The sequence below is a fragment of the Polypterus senegalus genome, chromosome 1 (assembly GCF_016835505.1).
Source record: "Polypterus senegalus isolate Bchr_013 chromosome 1, ASM1683550v1, whole genome shotgun sequence".
Taxonomy (NCBI): Eukaryota; Metazoa; Chordata; class Cladistia; order Polypteriformes; family Polypteridae; genus Polypterus; species Polypterus senegalus.
The window spans coordinates 16,971,924-16,992,367 of record NC_053154.1 but is presented as its reverse complement, the minus strand read 5'-3'; the positions used below and the strand labels follow the sequence as shown (position 1 = coordinate 16,992,367).

Here is a 20,444-nt window from a genome sequence, read left to right as displayed (position 1 = left end):
TTAACATTTACATGTCCTGAGTTAGTGAAAATCACTAAGATCATATTTGTATTCACATTTTGATGTTTTGATGTGAACATTAAGTGAAGCTCCTGACCTGCATCTGCAGTATTATATGCATTGCACTGCCGCTGCAGCATGATTGGCTGATTAGATAACTGCATGGATAAGCAGGTGTTCCTAATAATTTGGCCAGTGTATGTATGAACAGACATGCAAACCTTGACACGGCAGTATGGTGGTCAGTGCTACTTATTCATGAATACACCATCCTTAGTTCCAATCCTGGCCCAGTCACCATCTTTGGGGCGTTTCCAAGTTCTTCCTGTGTCTATCTTTTTTTTTGGCCAGGTATGCCAGTTTTCCTTCCACCTCTTTCAAAGATATGCTACTTGGACTAATTGAAGACTCTAAATGGGCCCAGTGCTACTGTGTATGTGAGTGGGCCCTGCAGCGGACTGGTACCTTGTCCTGGAGTACCCCCTGCCTTGTGCTCAGGGCTGCTGGTGGACCTCGATTTTAGTTAATGGTGTACATAACATCCTTAAATCTGATTGAGCCAATGAAGGGTTGAGAGGAGCCACTGGGCATGAGGTAGGAAACAACGCTAGACAGGGAGGCAGTGCATCACAGATGTTGTATCTACTACATAATAAAATAGTGTGTCCAGTCCCTCAGAGCAATCGGATTGGTCAGTTTGGCTTTGGTGTGATTGGTTAGCTTGGCTTTGGTGACTCAATGAAGAAGGAAGTGTGAAAGTGAGACACATGAGGAGGAGTAAAGGCGTATGAGGCACGTGGAGAGAGCCACCTTCAAAGACAGAGGGTATAAAAGCAGGCAGGACGTGAGAAAGGCGCCTCGAGTCAAAGAAGCAGGGCTTACGGAAACGCACTCGAGAGACATGGCGCCGGAAAACAGACGTTCAGACACACGCAACAAAGAGGTACATGTAGAAGTCTTAGCAAATATATATTTATTTGTGATTATACTATCCCGTGTCTTTGACAGGTACCGTAGCTAAATAGAGACTAAGGTCTGCAAATCGGGTCACTCCGAGCAACCTGATTGGTCAGTTTGGCCTTGGTGATTCAACGAATGAGGAAGTCCGAGTGTGAGAGACGCACAAGAAGGTGTAGAGCCGGGTGGAGGGTGGGAAAGATGACTGAGGGGTCTGAAAAGTTGGCTTTGTGGTTCACAGACAAGGAAAGGCGCTGAAAGTATCAGCAGAGCAGAGACACTTAACACAAATGAATTGATAATAATAATGCAATATTAAAGAAAGGAAGAGGACAGAAAATAATTAACACACAATGCACATGCAAATCCCACCCAGTTCCCCAATGGAGACAATTGCTTAATTGCTTAAGTCGTGAGTGGTCTCCCTTAGACTTTCTCGTATACTCAGATATTGGGATGGATGTTTGAGGAGTAAACCGCAAGACAATGATTATATTTTTATATCATATACATGAAAGAACCATCAACAACAAATCAAATCAAATTAATAATACCTTGAACAATTATTTTAAAAGTAAAGTTGAATAAATCAGACTCGGCAGCTGCATGATTAAAAGGTAACGTACCACTTCTGGTTAGCGGAAATAACCAAAAAGTTGATAGAGATCTACATTTTGTACCAAATACTTGTAGGCAAAATTTGTTTGACCTACCGTATATACTCACGTTTAAGTTCTCCTGCAGGTAAGTCGGGATTTGATTTTACTGTATAATTTCCAGTATTTTAGAATGTCAGTCGTATAAGTTAAATGTGGGAAAACTCACACTATTGGCCTAAAAGATTCTGATATGCTAACGCCCACCTGAGACAGTCACCACGGAGCACACGGCCTTCTTTTTCTATGTATTGTGCCTACGTGACCACACGGTGATATCCAAAGTGACATTTACACTGATTTGTGTTTTTTTGTCTCTCACACCCTCATACACCTTTATTATAAGAGCATCCCTTATCTACGATCAGAAGAAAATGTGAAACTGGTTTTAAATTAAACGGAATTGAAGTGGCGAAAGAAATTGGTAACTGCGTTGCAGCAACAAAATTCGATGCGTCTAAGAAACTGGTGCAAGATTGGAGGAGGCAAAAAAATGTAAGTGTCGTATTTTTGAACGGGCGTATAAGTTGGGGTCTGATTTTCTGATCGATTTTTCGGTTTCAAGACCCGACTTATACGCGAGTATATATGGCAAGTGAAAGCGTACTCAAGTTATCGTGTTTACATATACACAGACAGACAGACACACAGACATAATTCCAAAAATGATATTTTCAGACTCAGGGAGGTCTAAAACATCAAGATTCACCAAAATCTCCAAATTGATTTTTTGGGCGATTACAATACTTTCCCTACGGGAAAGTAAATTGGACTTGGAGAGAAACGTCGAGCTTTCGACATCGAATCTTTGGACGATTACAATGCTTTCCCAATTCTTTTTATACAAGAAAGTAAAAAAATGAAACCTGACCATACGCCAAGCACAAAATGGGAGACAGTCCACAAACAGTCCGGTCCGACCGATGCACGTGGTGATCAAGTAAACAGCCTCCTGAATATTAGGAATAGTATCGTCCTCCTCTGAGATCTGGCGTGACTGGGAGCGCCCCCACCTGACGAAGACGATGAAATCACACAAATATAAATCCAGAAGAGATCATCCCCCATTCCAGTTTCTTATGGCTCCTTTTTAAAAAATAGCCCCTCATTACTTTGCTTCCTTCTGGCAGCACTTCCAGGACTGCTGGGAATTGAGGTCCATACTAAGTAGCACTGCTACAGCGTGATGACAGACTTGAATAAGGGAGGAAAGATCAAAGGGAGCCCACAAAGAAATGGAAAACAGACCCGAGATGCCCCAATGGTCCTGATTAAACAGGGCCAGGTCTCCGACAATCAGATGGAGAGGCTCACCCACTTGTGTACCATCTCTCACACTGGCCAGTCCAGCCTTTATCTTAATGCACTTCCCGGATTCCATACAGCAGGCTTTAACCCCCAGGGGTCCAGAACAGTGCCTTAAGGGTTAGCGGCCATCCCCTCAGAGGGACAACTGGAGACCCACTGCCTCTCTGAACACTGGTATTTAATTAAAGGCCAACTTGGGGTCTTGCCCCTTTAACTATGCCTGGTGTGCTTTACTCTCCTGTGACGGCCATTTACCACTCTGGTACTTGGTAGTCACTCGGCTCTTTGGCTCAGAGACTGAAGGCTGGAACTTTCAGGGTTGAGACCACCTCAGTCAAATACACGTCTCCAACTCAATTTGTTCCATTCAGGAAACGAATAAGGCAGCCAAGGCTCCTACTTTACATATTTTCCAGGAATAAAAATTGTGTGAAAGCCGCTAATGTGTGCTTCTCATTTAATGGTCGACACAGTTCATAAAGTGTAAGCGGTCGGCATCAAGTCTTTCTGTCCAGATGGGGCAAAGTAAATCTGTTAAAGGGCAGCCGAGTACGTGAATTAAAAAATAAAATAAAATGGAGATCGCTCTGTAACTCTGAGGCCAGTGGGCCATTCACATCCCATTAAAGGAATACTCCACCCGACATGGATATATTTATATTACTTACCCAATGTACTAGATAAGTCAGGGGTGGGCAAAGTCAGTCCTGGAGGGTCGCAGTGGCTGCAGGTTTTTGCTTCAACCCAGTTGCTTATTTAGAAAAGAATCCTTGCCGATAGATAGATAAATAGATACTTTATTAATCCCAATAATTAAATTTCATGGCTTATCAGTGATTTAGCTCTGCCATGTCAGGCCATTCTCATATCCTAGATTTTCTTTTCTAAGGATATCATCCAAATGATCTGAAGTCTTTTTTCTCTTCACTTTCCTTCCAAGTATTTAATTAAACCCAATAGTGCATGATAAGTTTCCCCTTGGGATTAATAACGTATCTATCTATCTATCTAGCTATCTATCTAAAAACACCCAAGCGTAAAGGGAGACAAGCTAAATGGAGAAGTGCTGGCTTCTTTTGTCATTTGCATCTTATTGCTAATAAGCAGACATTAAAAACCAAGAACACAGCTGTTTAAGACTAGAATAAGTAATAAGGGCAACAAATCTTAACAACCGAGACAACTAAAATGAAGCAGAAGTGTTACTTGAGCAATAAGTGCTTCTTATTAAGCAACTGGGTTGGAGCAAAAACCTGCAGCCACTGCGGCCCTCCAGGACTGACTTTGCCCTCCCCTGAGATAAGTGCTGGGCAAGAAAAGTTTTTAATTTTAGCAATCGGTTTGAAAACTCAGAAACGCTCTTGTAATTAGTCACACACTACGACTGGCCAGTGACTGAGGAGTGACAAGACTAAGCAGCGACAGTCTGTAAATGGGACTCGCCTTCCTGTTTAAAAGCCGTCGTGAGTCGTTTCAAGACACGAGATGAGCTGCAGGAACGACAAATGACGACACATCGGTCAGGAGACATCTAACGCCAAGAAACAAACCTCAGACGATTCTGCTGATCCCAGTCTGGCTAATCAGCTTTACAGCCACTTTAAAGACAATGGCACATACTGCAAATCTACCTGATGGTCTCACTGCTACTATTCTACACTCCTCCTCTTCTCAGCTTCCCACTCCTGTCATCGCTGCAAAAGACGTCTGCAGCTTATTCAAAAAGCAAAATACCGGGTGAGTCGAAATTACGTTAACACTAAAGGTACTGCTATGTATAGACTTATTTACAATTTTTGTGTGTGTGCCACATATTGTACACGTGTTGAACATGATGGCGAACAGGTGGAGACAATCCTGTAAGTCATCTTGCACATGTGAAGTACTAGGGGGCTCTGCGCCCTGCTCGCCAACCCCCTGCGGACCCTACGCGTTCGTCATTTCCCAGATCTGCCGCTATCGACGAATCGTGCTGTGCTTTTGGATAAATACGAATATAAACTCTGTCTTTGATCTCTCCGTCTTTCGAAACTATTATCGCAGACAATTTGTCACATGTTGGTTTATTATATATACGAGCGTGATCTTTCAGATTCACACAGAAATCCAAGACAACTTCTTTGTCCGTGTTTTTCAAATAAATTTCGTGTAAAGTGCGATACTTTTGGACGTATGGATTTGTATCCATTATTGGCTGTAGAATGTCTAATACGTTCAATCGTTTAACTCTTCTGATTCTGTGTTGCATCGCTTCTCTGTGATCATAAATATTCCTGACCGAATTGAGGTTTGTTTGAAATTAAACTTGTCGTAGCTTCAATTGTTGTGGGACCACAGATTCTCATACCGTATGGTCCTGAATCGTGTAAATCTACGTTTTGAGCATTGAATAATACGAACACAAGCAGATTATTGTAGATTCGGATATTTCGTCTGTAGTGTTTGTGGATTTCACTTTCACCAAATCTTTTAATTCTCACGGATACGCCTCTTCATTGGGAACAAACACTACTTGTCCCAGATGGCAACACAAATTAGACGATCTACAAGTCTCTGACTTAAAGTTTAAAGCCAAACAATAACTACATACTTCTGTCATATCACCTATGTCCATATATTTGATCTCTTTTCGCTGTTCCGTTATTTCACCGAGTAATAATTTCCGTTTGTTATCGCTAATGCGATCTTTACTATCCTTTTTTTGAGACTTTTGGATTTTATTACTTTCATAATCTCTCACCTGCTCTACATGTGTATCGCCCTAACGTTTTTTAACCTCTTTACGACATTCTACTTTGTCTTCTACTCTTTGTCTTTTATTTCCGCCCCTGCTTGGACCTGCTAGGTTTCCAATTCCACTTGGTCCGGGCTGATTATTACTTTCCTTATTTTGCACTTAGATTATTATTGTTCTTTTTTTAATTCTTTTCTATCCAACGCTTTTAGGCCTTTCTTCTTTGCTTAGTCGTTGATGTTTCATTTAGAATGTATAAAATTAAATTCCAGAAAAGGACTACATCAAAGGAAACGAATAGATTGTATGTCTTGTATTAAAATAAGGAAAATGTATAAGAGCTGAGAGTCTGAGAGCTGCCTGACAATAGCATTGACACGAATGAGAGGTGAGAGGACCGCAGGTGTGGTTAAATCTAAATACACCCACTGCACGCCCAACCTACCTGGAAAGGGGTCTCTCTTTGAACTGCCTTTCCCGAGGTTTCTTCCATTTTTTCCCTACAAGGTTTTTTTTTGGGAGTTTTTCCTTGTCTTCTCAGAGAGTCAAGGCTTGGGGGCTATCAAAAGGCAGGGCCTGTTAAAGCCCATTGCGGCACTTCCTGTGTGATTTTGGGCTATACAAAAATAAACTGTATTGTATTGTATTGTAAATCTCCTGGCACAAAGTCTCGTCTCGCGGGACTTGAAATTATCTCTCTGAAAAAGTCTCGTCTCGTCCCAGGATTTTGTTTTATAATAGAGAGATGTTTTGTGAATAAATTGTTTCCGCCATTCAAATGTTAATAGAATTTTAACTCACTCTGTATTAAAAATGCTGCAGGCCTGGACCTTCTTTCCCCTTCCAGACTGTGGCACTGCGCACACCAGTTGTCTACAGCATTTGAAGACATTTTCAGCTGATCTGTGGATCTCTGTACTGTTCCTGCCTTCTTCATGACATCCACCATCAATCTAGTAGCAAACAAAAAAAGAATTGAAAGATCATAGGCCTAAATGACTACAGCGGAGTAGCTTTAACCTCTGTGGTAATGAAGACCTTTGAACGCCTTATTCTGAATTACCTCCAGAATGCTACAGAAGGCTTCCTGGACCCATTTCAGGTTGCATACAGAGCTCACGGGTCTGTGGATGAAGCAGTGAATTTAGAGCTGAGCTTTATTTACCATCACCATGTTAAGCCAGGGGCAAATGTGAAGATCTTGTTTCTGGACTTTAGCTCTGCTTTCAATAAAATAATCTCAGAGCTCCCAGGAAAGAAACTTGCTCAGTTCACCTGCTATTGGATCACAGACTTTCTTATAGATAGGAAATAGTTGGGCGCACACGTCTGACCCCTGAACCCTAAGTACTGGTGCACCGCAGGGACGTGTCCTTTCCCCACTCCTCTCCTCGCCTCTTCTCTGGTGATTCGTCTGTCAAACATCTTAAATTTGCAGATGACATCACACTAATTGGCCTCATTTCAAGCAGTGATGAGTCCGTATACAGACAGGAGGTGGATAATCTGATTGTGGTGCAGCCATGTTAATTTGGACCTGAACATTCAAAAACCGGGAGTGCTCTCCCCTGGACTTTCTCGTGTAGTCAGATATGGGGATGGATATTTGAGGAGTAAATTGCAAGACTATGATTATATTTTTATATTATGTACATTAAAGAACCATCAACAACAAAAAAATCAAATGAATAATATATTAAACAATTATTATAAAAGTAAAGTTGAATAAATTGCACTGCAGCTGCATAAAGAAAAGGTAAAGTACCACTTCCGGTTAGCGGAAATAGCCCAAAAGTTGACAGAAATCTACATTTTGTATCTGTGTATGCAAAATTTGGTTGACCTACCGTATATATACTCGCGTTGAAGTTCTCCCGTGGATAAGTCGGGACTTGATTTTATCGTATAATTTCTGGTATTTTATAATGTCGGTCGTGTAAGTTGAATGCGGAAAACTCCCGCTATTGGTCCAAAAGATTATGATATGCTAACGCCCACCTGAGAGAGGAACCACGGGGCACACGGCCTTTTGTTTCCTATGTGGGTGTGGAATGCGCTGTATCCGCGTGCGCTCCTAACTTTTCTCTCTCTCTGCCTACGTGACCACACGGTGATACCCAATCTATTCCGAAGCGACGTTTGCACTGTTTTGTGTTTTTTGTATCTCACACACCTTTATCGTAAGAGCATCCCTTATCTACAATGGAGCGTTCGATCCGAAAAAAATATGAAGCTGGATTTAAATTAAAAGTAATTGAGGTGGCGAAGGAAATTGGTAACTGCACTGCTGCAACAAAATTCGATGTGCCTGAGAAACTGATGTGAGATTGGAGGAGGCAAGAAGATGTTAAAATAAAAAAAAAAATTAAGCGTCGCATTTTTGAACAGGCGTATAAGTCGGGGTTCTGTTTTTTTGATCGATTTTTCGGGTTTCAAGACCCGAGTTACACGTGAGTATTTACCATAAGTAAAAGCGTACTCAAGTTATCGTATCTACACACACACACACACACAGACAGACAGACACAATTCCAAAAATGGTATTTTCAGACCCAGAGGGGTCTAAAACGTTGAAATTCATCAATATCTCGAAATCAAATCTTTGGACAATTACAATGCTTTCCCAATACTTTGTATACGAGAAAGTGGTGGCTCTGAGGCTAAGGATCTGCGCTGGCATCCCAAAGGTTGCCGGTTCGAAAAGAAAAAGAGATGCTACTCTGCTGGGCCCTTGAGCAAGGCCCTTAACCTTCAATTGCTCCAGGGGTGCTGTACAATGGCTGACCCTCCGCTCCGACCCCAAGGGGTATGCGAAAAAGATGCATTTCACTGCATGTTGTCCTGTATAACTATGTATGTGACAAATAAATAAAGAGTTATTATTATTAAATAAAAAATGAAACCTGACCATACGCTGAGCACAAAATAGGAGACACTCTATCAACGGTCCAGTCCCACTAATTCTTGTATGCAAAATTTATTTGACCAAAGTGAAAGCGTACTCAAGTTACACACACAAATGGTATTTTCGGACTCGGGGAGGTCTAAAACATCGAGATTCATTAAAGTCTCGAAATGGAATTTTTGTTGGATTCCAATACTTTCCCTATACCTCATATACAAGCAAGTCAGGGAGGTCTAAAACATTGACATTGAATATATTTGCACGATTACTACACTTTGCCCATACTTTGTATACGAGAAAGTAAAAATCTCAGGAGAAGATCATAGATTTCAGGAAACCTGTCACTGGCTCAGCCGTTGGGATGACAGAATCCTTCAAGTTTCTCGGCACCGTGCCGTCACAAAACCTTAAATGGGACAAAAACATCACATGCATTATTGAGAATGTTGGGTTTGCATCACCTGCGGAAGACCAATCTCCCTCAAGCAATACTGGCCCAAATCTACACCACAATCACCGAGTCCATTCTGAGCTCACATCTCTGACTGTCTGGTTTGGTGCTGCCTCTGTTCAGGCCGAGGCCGACCTGCTGCACATCATCAGAGCCTGTGACAGGACCATAGGGTGTTACTTTCCGCACATTGAAGTCCTGAATCCGTCCAGGGTGAGGAAGAAGACGGTTCACCGACAAAAGCGCGATAGACATATGAGCCCCGACAAAACCACGACGGACAAATGAGCGCCGACAAACCCGCTAACTGGTTTTCGACAAATGCGCGCCGACAAAATCGCGAGAGAGGCCAAGAGAGTGGGACGCGTACGTGCGCATTATGTACACATTATGTGCTAGATTATAACTGTTATAACTGCTGATGGCATACCGCGAACAAGTAACTCAGTCGAGGGTCGGCATAACGCTTCGTATACAAAGCGGAATTACCAGCAGTCAGGCAGCCAGCAAGTCTAAATACGCTCAACTATCAAGACGTCTTGCTGCGATTCTTCCTACATATGCAGGGCGTGATCTTAAGGACTATCTGCGTGCCGTGTCTCATAATATTGACTTCTAAAATAAACATTATTATATATGCTTTAAACTAGTAATTCATATTTAATGAAACTTTCGCGATTTTGACGCTGCGTTTTAATCGGCGCTATTTAGTCGGCGCGCATATGACTATCGCGCAAATGTCGGGTCACAGAGGAAGACGGGCCTTTTATTAAGATCTCTACTGATTGGACTCACCTGCTCCATAGACTTGTCTCCAGCAAACGTGCAGTGAAAGTTGAAACAACACGTCAGCTAAAATTGTGACTAATCAGGCCTGAGCTTCTACTCCATATCTACGTAGACCTGCACACTGGACAGCCTGGACACTTTAATCCTTCTGTCCCCTTATTGTTTTCTATTGCCTTTGTATGCTGCACCATATGTTATTTTATATTTTATCTTCTTATATTTATCTTTATATATTCTGAGTTGTCCTTGTATGCTGTATCAAGACAAATTCAGAGTGCACATTAGTGTGCCTGGCCAATAAAGAGAATTCAGAGTCTGAAAAACTGGACTCTGCCTTTCCATGATGACGTGATTCTACTAACAGCACCAGGGCAGCAGTCATCATGAATTGAGATGGAATCAGCAGATGGAACAATCAATCAATAGCCAAGGTCAAAAAGCAGAAAGATAAGATTTAATAAACACAAGCCAAGACATGAGACAAGAATCTCAAGCAGCTCATTGTAGTGAGAAAAACAGAACAAAACATTAAAGAGAACATCAAGCAGAATGCACCTCAGAGGAGAAAGGGGTAGCGATATCGGTGGAGTCCATCAGGGGTCTACTCTATGACTGTTACTTTGTATTTATATGAATGACATCGATTTGTTAGTAAACTAGTTTAATTCGCAGTTGGCACCAAATCTGCAGCAACAGTAGACACTAAGGGGGCAGCCAAAACAACATAGAAACACTGGGATGGCACTGAAAACTCGACTAACTCTTGGACAATGTGGCTTAATCTAAAGGGATTTGGTCGAGTCCGACTCTGTGTGACCAGATGGACTTGAGCACACCAGGCCTTCCTATCCGAATGTTCTTCTTCGAGTGCCTTCAAGGTCATTTTTATGATTTAAGAGTCTTAAAGCACTGAAGAGACCCAACAGTTCGGAAAACACGTCTAATAATGGCCACGGGGGGGATGGGGGGCAGGGGATTACTGGTCAAAACCCCGGCTGGTTAAGAAGGCAAATGCAGGGTCTTTATAAAATAAACAGATGTATTGTTACAAAATGCTCTTTTACACTGTAAAGCTCCAAAGAGGACAAAGGGCATAATGGAGTTGCCAGAAAAGGCGATCCAAGGTGAACAACATCCCAATACAGAATCAAAATAGAGTGGTCAAAAAAAAAACAGGGCAAGCGGGGCAAAACTCCAAAATATACAAAAGGGACAAGCAGAGCAAACCACAAGTAAACTCACCAACTCCAAAGCCCATAACTGTCCATCTATTATATGATGTCTATCTATCTATCTATTATATAGTGCCTTTCACATCTAATCTATCTATCTACCTGTCTATCTGTTATATAGTGCCTTTCACATCGATCCATCTATCATATTATATAGTGCCTTTCATATCTATCTATCTATCTATCTGTCTCTATTATATAGTGCCTTTCATATCTATCTATCTATTATATAGTGCCTTTCACATCTAATCTGTCTACCTATCTGTCTATCTATTATATAGTGCCTTTCACATCGATCCATCTATCATATCATATAGTGCCTTTCACATCTATCTATTTAAGCACAGTAGATGTTTTTCTGGAACTTTCTCAAGTTCTCCACTATCCAGCATGTCTTACAGACTTGGCCTCAGGTGCCTCTGCCTTTTCTAAATCCAGCTGGTGCTTCACTCCAGGAAAAGGGCCATCAATTTTAGACACAAGATGGGATGGACTTCGAGATGAACTGTAGTACCCATTGTAATGAGACAAAAGAAGCCAAAAAGGAGATTTCGGGGTCTATCCCGTATACTTGTAACAATTCAAAAAGGCAGGAACAGAAATCCGAGTAACCTTCATAGACTGAGTCCAAGTCAAGACTCAAATTAACAGAAAGAGTGAGACAGTTTTATGGGGTGTTCTAGGAAGAGGCGGGTCAGATGGGCTGCACCCAGAAGTGACATCAGGCAATGTGTTGGAAGTGGAGCCTGTAGATCAGGGGTCCCCAACTCTGGTCCTGGAGGGCCCCAGTAGCTGCAGGTTTTCATTCTAACCCTCTTCTTAATTAGTGACCTGTTTTTAATTAAGAAAAGGGTTGGAATGAAAACCTGCTGCCACTGTGGCCCACCAGGAACGGAGTTGGGGACCCCAGCTGCAGAGGAACTGGAAGTTGTGTTAAGTTGATTTCCCTTCCGAGGAACTGTGGAAGAAGGAGAAAGAAGGTGTTAGTGCACATCGTCAACCCCTGATATGGTGTAACGACACACTCGGTCAAGCCCACTGACCACCTCTGATGCCTCTGTGTGTGTGTGTGTGACATTTTGTGTGTGCTGTAACGCTACAGCAGGCTGCACATAACTTCTCCTTCTTCTCTTCCTTCAGTGTCCAGTCAGCCGTTTTTAAGGTTTTTCAAGGCGGTGGCCTACAGAACAATGAGCTGTACCATCTGAACGAGAGCATCAGGTAAGGAGCCTGTCTGGGGGTCTAACATCTGCTGAACAGGGGGTCTTAGGAATTGAAAACCACAAGACTGAAGGCTCATTTCTATTCTGTAGCTTTCAGTGACCTTCACTGATACTCTTGGTTGTCCTGCTCTTAGTCATCTTCTTCACTGCTGGCCGTATTTCATTTTATTGTGCTTTATTTCCATTTATTTTATTCACATTCATTGTATGTTTTAATGTAAAGCGCTTTGGCCACAGCGTTACTGATGTTGTATTAAATGTGCTCTGTAAATAAATGGACGTTGACAGTCTCTTCTTTGCTCGCCGTGCCTTTAAATAAACGTCCTTTTGGTTTTAGTCGTTTTTTTGTTGTTGAATGCGTCACTCAGGGTTAAAACGTGAATATTTTATTTAGTAGGTTTAAACCTTCGGTGTCTTTATTATAAGAAATGGAGCAAAACTGGGAGTCTCTGTTTGCTGAGTCTGACTGAGAGCATTTTCTGTGGACCTTCGTAACCAGTTTGTCCTGTCTTGGCAGCATCGGACACACACACACACACACACACACTCACACACACTCTCATGTGCACGCACGCACACACTCACTAACACTCACACACTCGTGTACATATACACACTCTCATGTGCACACACACGCACACCCACTAACACACTCACACTAAGACACACACACTCGCTTACACAAACACTCACACACACACTCTCATGTGCAGGCACACACACTCACAAACACTCGCTAACGCAAACACAAACACACACACACACACACACTCTCATAACACTTTCACTTACACACACACACACACTCATAACACACTCACTTACACACACTCTCACACTAAGACACACACAAACACTCACTAACACACACACTCACACACACTCTCATAACACACTCACTTACACACGCACACACACATGCACTCACACTAAGACACACAAACACTCGCTAACACAAACACACACACACTCTCATAACACTTTCACTTACACACACACACACACTCATAACACACTCACTTACACACACTCTCACACTAAGACACACACAAACACTCGCTAACACAAACACACACACACACTCACATAACACACTCACTTACACACGCACTCTCACACTAAGACACACAAACACTCGCTAATACAAACACTCGCCAGAAAAAACAGGAAATTGACGTTGCCATGATTTGTGTGTTTATGGAGAGAGACGTTGACTATTCGTGCATTAAAGAGCAGATTCAGAACTTGCTCAGACCCCTTCACTCTCTGCACACGTCACTGTGTTGTTGACTTCATTGAAATGGAGAAAATGAGCCAAACTACACTCACTAACCCACAGTGACAGTGTGCAGACTCGTATTCAGAAAGGTTTACTAATTCATTAAGTCATTCATTGAAGCTTTCCGACTGTTATTTTTGCACTTTGTAGAAGCCCCTTTGGCAGCCAATCCAGCTTTTAAATGTTCTTGCCAGGTCTCTACAAGCTTTGCTCTCCTGAATTTGTCCACTTTATCCCATTCTTCCCTGCAGATCCCCATTAGTGTCTGTGAGCTGCCATCTTCAGGTCTCTCCACAGATCTTCAGTGGGGTGCACATCTAGGCCACTCATGGACTTGTCCTGAAGCCACTCCAGTGCTGTCCTGGCTGTTTGCGTTGGGTCACAGTCAGGCGAACCGTCACCCCAGTCTGAGGCAGTGGCCACTTGGGCCGCTCTGTATTTGGCTTCATTCATCCTTCCACCATCGATTCTGGCCCGTCTTCCTGTCCCTGCCGCTGAGAGTCATGGCGTGATGCTGTCACCACCACCACGCGTCACTATGTGTCACCAGGCGTCAGGTCTTTCTCAGACATAGTGCTTGGAAGTTCAGGCTCAAAGAGTTCCATTTTTGTCTTCTCAGACCAGAGAATCTTTTCCTCTCATGATCTCAAGAGTCCTTCAGGTGCCATTGGGTAAACTCCAGGTGGGCTGCCATTGGCTTTTTAATGAAGAGTGGCTTCCACCTGATTGATGGAGTGCTGCTGAGATGGCCTTCCTTCTGACAGCTTCTCCCATATTAACAGAAGCTCTGTTGGAGTGAACATTGGGTTCTCAGTCACCTCCCTGGCTACTCACGTGCTCAGAGTCCAGGTGGGCTGTCGTAACGCCTTTCACTCGAGAGTGGCTTCTGTTTAGCCCCTCTACCATAAACACTCGCTGCTGAGATGCTCATCCTTTTGACAGGTCCTTCCTTCCATCCCAGCAGAGAACCTCAGTAGCAACGCCACAGCACCCAGTGGGTTCCTGGAGACCCCCAGACCAAACAACCTGAAAACCAGGACACTTCTTGTCTGGCTACTCAGTTTGGCCAAATCTAGTAAGAGACCTGGTGGCTCCAAACTTCTTCCATTTCATAATTCTTGAGGACTACTGTGTAGCTGGCAGCTTTCAAAGCTTTAGAAATGTCTTTGTTCAAAACTTCATCCATTTTAATAATCGTTAAGGCCTTTTGGGCTCCTAGGAACACTCAGACCCTTAGAAATGGTGTGACCCCCTCGCCCTGATCTCTGCCTCACCACCACGGGTCTTCAGAGAGTTCCTCGGACTTCATGGCTTTGTTTTTTTTTGTCCTGATATGAGGTGTGAATTGTTGGACCACAGATACGCAGGTGGGACATAAGTGTGAGCTTCTAAAGGATGGCCACTGAATTCAGTTTGTCACAGCTGGAATCCAGGCAATTTCTAGAAACATCTCAAGGAGGATTAAAGCACCTGAGCACAGCGTGGAGGGCCACAGCAGAGGGTCCGCACACTATTATGAATGACAAGTTTCAGTTTTTTGACTGGCAGTCCTGCCTGAAAATGGACCTTCACTTTGTCACTTTGGGTTACTGAGTGTAAATTGATGGATAAAAACTGGCAGATGTCTCCATTTTGAAAGGAGATCTACAACACGATAAAGTGTGCAGAAGGGGTCTGAATCCTGAATCCCCTGCAGATGTGATGGTGGTCCCACCTGAAATGACAAGTCTTTAGTGGTAATTACCTTTGATTCCAGCAGCAGACCAAGTGCTACAGTAGGTTTCATTTTGGTACCGCACTCCTATTTGAGGGCGGCACTGTGGCACAGTGGGTAGCGCTGCCGCCTTGCAGTAAGGAGACCTGGGTTTGCTTCCTGGGTCCTCCATGTGTGGCCTTTCCATGTTCTCCCAGTGTCTGCGTGGGTTTCCTCCCACAGTCCAAAGACATGGAGGTTAGGTGTGTTGGCGGTCCTAAATTGTCCCTAGTGTGTGCTTGGTGTGTGGGTGTGTGTGCCCTGCGGTGGGCTGGCACCCTGCCTGGGGTTTGTTTCCTGCCTTGCACCCTGTGTTGGCTGGGATTGGCTCCAGCAGACCCCCATGACCCTGTAGTTAGGATATGGAGGATTGTATAATGACTGACTGACTCCTATTTGAACCCCGGCACTTCTGTCATTGGGGTCCTAGTTCTCATAGTTCTGATTTTTAAAAACTGGCTTCACTGTGAATTTAGTCTCATATTTTTTTATCCCAGTCTTTCTTGCTTACTCAAAAACTGGAGACACCATGTCTTAACATATGTATAATGATGGAATGGCCTCCTTGCCAGGGTTCACTTCCTGCCTTCTCCCCCTTGTGGTGTCTCAACCTCATTAAATGAAAAGACTCGAGCAATGGATGGAGGCACAGCTTATTTTAAAGCTTTGAAGGGTTACTTTCTAGTAATTCTGTGTCACTTCATTGTGTTTTCAGGGTGACATATGAAATCACTGATTTATATAAAACTCAACTCGCATCGCCTGCAAAGTGATGGGCTAATCGTTGGGGTGTACGCAGTCTGGCAGTTGTTGTTACTGCTGCAGGTTTATAATCTTTTTTTTTTTCCATCCATAGGCAACTGTTGAAAACGGAACTGGGATCCTTCATTTGTGATTATTTCCAGGTAATCTGGCAATTGCAGTCTTTTCTAATAATAACTAATAGTCTTAATCAAGTCCAATCCATTTTCAGTGTAAAGCCTGTGGGGCAAAGAATTGGTGGCAGCAGTAGGGGCTTTCATCAGGACAAATGTGACGAGATCAGGCCATTCAGCCCAACGAGCTCCTCTGTTCTGTCTACCTAATTTCTCTAAACTAACATCAAGTCACATTTTGAATGCTCCTGGTGTCGTCCTGTCCACCACATTACTTGGTCACTTAGTCCACATGTCTGGTTCTGTATGTGAAAAATACACTTCTAACGTTTGTGCGAAATCTGCACTTAGCAAGCTTCCAACTCCATTTCTTATTAGCCTCAGAATAAGACGCGTGCCAGGTAGTGGGGTGTTGGGGTTATGGCTTTGGAATTCAAACCCTGAGGCTGACGGGGTTCAAATCCCACTACTGACACAAGTCACTTCACCCGCCTTCACTCCACGTTGGAAAAGCAAAAGAAATGCAAACAACCGTATCTCAAATGTTGTATAGAAGAGTCGACTAAGTAATAAAGTCTCAGTCTTGATTCACTGCACTAGCTCCTCTCAGAATTTCAAACACTTCAATCAGGCCACGTCTTAATCTCCATTTGCTCCACCAGCCTCTCATCAAAGCTCACACCTCTCTAGGCCGGTGGGAACATAAAAGTGAGAAGACCACTCACTTGCCATATCTCTCTCTCTCTATTCTATACTGCCCTTCACATCTATCTCTCTGTCTATTATATAGTGCCTTTTACATCTATCTATCTACAGTATCTATCCATCTATCTATCTCTATTATATAGTGCCTTTCACATCTATCATATAGTGTCTTTCACATCTATCTATCTATCTCTATTATATAGTGCCTTTCACATCTATCTATCATATTGTGCCTTTCACATCTGTCTCTCTCTCTCTCTCTTATATAGTGCCTTTCACATCCATCTCTCTCTCTCTATTTTATAGTGCCTTTCACATCTCCCTCTCTATTATATAGTGTCTTTTCACATCTATCTAGCTATCATATAGTGCCTTTCACAGGTTTCTATCTGTTATATAGTGTCTTTCATAGCTGTCTATCCATGGTACAGTAGAAGGTTTTACAAGGTAGGAGTGATCTTGGGTTTGTCCTGTGAAGGTATCATGGACCTGAAATACGACAGGGTTGGAAAAAAGCGCCACTGCCAGACTGTATCTGTTTTTAGCCTTTATACTGATACAGTAAGTTGAAAGGAGATTGAATTTGTGATCCGTTCTCCATGGACAAAGAGAGTGATCTTCCAGGGAAAAAATTTTAGGCGCTTTTGCGTAAGATGGTGGAGCACCTACTGTGGTTGTCATGTCTGTCTGTCTGTCCATCCATCTAATTGTCCACATAAAACAACTCCCCTTTCAGCAGACTGATTTTGCTCAGATGTGCTACGCTTATTCTTCAAGTAACTCTGTCCGGAAAGTTCCATTTTTTTTATTTTTTTTTTTGGTGGCGGTCTCTCGATTACAGCTCGCCGTACCCAATTGGCAACATTTCAAAATCTCCCACTTGAGAAAGCATTGCCAGATTTTTCAACCAGAGAAACTTTCCGTGAGACCTCACTTACTGAATAATGGATTGTTTCAAATTTATATCAAAAGAGGGGTCATTACATCTCGTTGGGAGTCTTCATCTTTCGTTCATCTGATAGCCGATGTGGCAGAGCCGTACTCTCGGATGGGAAGGCGCCGTTATGTCAGCTGCAGTAAACGGAGAATTGAACTTTGCATTGGGTACTTCTTTAAAAAAATGTCCCACTTAAAAAGAAGGACGTACACTTTGCCATAAACCCTTCATAACTAACAAGTAACAATAGAATGCATGTTTTACCTCCGGTGAGTTGGAATCCGCCGCCTAGGAAAGCCATTGAGCCGCCAAATGCCTGTGTGTGCCCGGTGTGCACTGCCATGACGCTGTAAAATGCCATTAAATACAGGCAGGTTACACACTCCATTTTAAATGATGCGTCATTATTCTTCCCATTTTTGAATACGGTAGATTCAGAAAGAAATGAGACCACTTCGCTTCAGCCAGGACAGCCCTGGAGTGGCCTAGCCAAAGTCCATCGGTGATGAGACCTGAAGATGGCAGCACAGAGCAACTCCCCATCCAATATAACAGAGTTGGAGAGGATCTGCCAGGAGGAACGGGACGAGCCGCCCAAATCCAGCAGTGCAAAGCTTATTGAGTCGAACCAAAGAAAATCTAAAGCTGGAATGGCTGCCAAAAGGGGCTCGTAGAAAGCGCAAGTGTAACTCTGTGGAGGCGGGCGCCGACTGATAACGACATACCGTTGTGTCTACAGGCCGCTACACGAACGCATTCGGCACTGCGATCAGCTAGGGGAGCAGTCAGTTTTGTTTTCGATCTCCGGGCCACTCGCATCCAATGTGGAGAGCGAGAACCCAAAGTCAGAGTCCGATTCGGCGATAATCCACAAAACGGCGTCTACGGAGCATTTTGCTTTGCGCGTTCGCTTCGCAGTCTCGCCAGATCCACCTTCTTCTCTGCTGCTCTGCTGCGCATTTCTGCCGGCCACCAAAGAAAGTAAATGTTCAGCCCTCAAAGAGTTAAAGGTCCGAGTGCTTCCATGAATGAAGTTTTTGATTTTTAATAAAATGAGTAAACCCTTCTGAAAGCATAACTTCAGCTTGTCATTATGGGTTACCGAGTGTGGACTGACGGGTCAAAATAGCAAACGACTTTCACAAGAAGACTCAAAGCTGTCATTTCTGCCACGGGGCTGCTACAAGGTACTGAATTAAGGGTCCGAATACTTCTAGGAATGAGCGATTTCAGCTTTTTTAATTTTTAATAAATTAGTAGACCCTTCTGAAATCACAACTTCACTTCACTTTCACATTATGGGTTACCAAGGGTGGACTGATAGGCCAAAATGACTCAAGAAGACTCAAAGCTGTCATTTCTGCCACAGGGGTTTCTACAAAGTAACAAATAAAGGGTCCGAGCGATTTCAGGTTTTTTAATCTATACTAATAAAAGGTAAAGCCCTCACTCACTCACTCACTCGTCACTAATTCTCCAACTTCCCGTGTAGGTAGATGGCTAAAATTTGGCAGGCTCATTCCTTACAGCTTACTTACAAATGTTAAGCAGGTTTCATTTCGAAATTCTACACGTAACGGTCGACAACGTCCGCCATGTTGAACTTTCTTATTTATGGCCCCATCTTCACAAATTTGGTAGGCGGCTTCCCTGCGCTAACCGAAACCAATGTGCGTACTTATTTCGGGGGTATGACGCCACTGTCGGCCGGCATATTGAACTTTCCCACGTCACAAATTCTCCAACTTCCCGTGTAGGTAGAAGGCTGAAATTTGACAGGCTCATTCCTTACAGCTTACTTAGAAAAATTAAGCAGGTTTCATTTCGAAATTCCACGCATAATGGCCATAACTGAATCCTACTTACATACATATATACGTCCATAGCCTGCAGCTCGGTCGCCATGTGAGGCGGGATTGCGTCCTGCGTCCCGGCCTCCCACGTAGTTGGCTGCCTGCCTTTACCCGGGACAGTCCCTATTTTTGGATCACCCGTCCCGGCGTCCCCGAAAATTTCAGCAAATGTCCCGGCCTGTGGCGTTTTTTCCCTAGAGGCCTAGACCCCATTCAGTCTTTCTGACTCCAAATCAAACTTTCTACCCATCATGACGTCAGACGGTTAGTCGACCTTCTTCTGAGTCTGACGCCTGCTGGTGGCCATTGTTTGCAGTATGGAAACGCACGGAAGGCGAGAAGGCGGAAGCGGACGCGTCGTCGGATGGTATCGGCCGTGCCTTGTGATACGACACGTTCTGAGCCAGGAATTACCTTAGTATTCCTGCTCTGAGCCTGATTTAGGAGCTGATGCCTGATTCAGTCATTCACTCGTCAATACGCCGTTCGAGGTGAGCCGTTTTCACCGAAGTTAAAGCTTAAACTTAAAAACTTGCCAATTTATTTTGTAGGACAAAATTGAAAGTGCTGACAAAGTTTCTTTTTTTTTTTTTACTTTAATTGTAGCTCTTTATTCTTTAAGTAAGTACTGCTGTGCACACTTTACTGTATAGTCTCAAGTCTGCAGACTGTACTCTCTGTAAATTTCGCCGTAGTTGTGAATCTGATAATATCAATTTATATATTAATAATGAATGAATATTTGACACAAGTCACAACAACATTTGCGGATGCTTGCCTGTTCCTT

General features: G+C 43.2%; 1 protein-coding gene across 2 annotated transcripts in view; it reads left to right on the top strand.

Moving 5' to 3' along the window:
* Positions 1 to 20,444, top strand: part of LOC120523216 (proline-rich protein 5-like) — a 153,512-nt gene that overhangs the window by 113,396 nt on the left and 19,672 nt on the right. For both annotated transcript variants that reach the window (XM_039744292.1, XM_039744301.1), the window contains 2 exons: positions 12,173 to 12,253; positions 16,144 to 16,192. In XM_039744292.1, the coding sequence (XP_039600226.1) occupies positions 12,173 to 12,253; positions 16,144 to 16,192 (130 nt within the window). The remainder of the gene's footprint in view (positions 1 to 12,172; positions 12,254 to 16,143; positions 16,193 to 20,444) is intronic.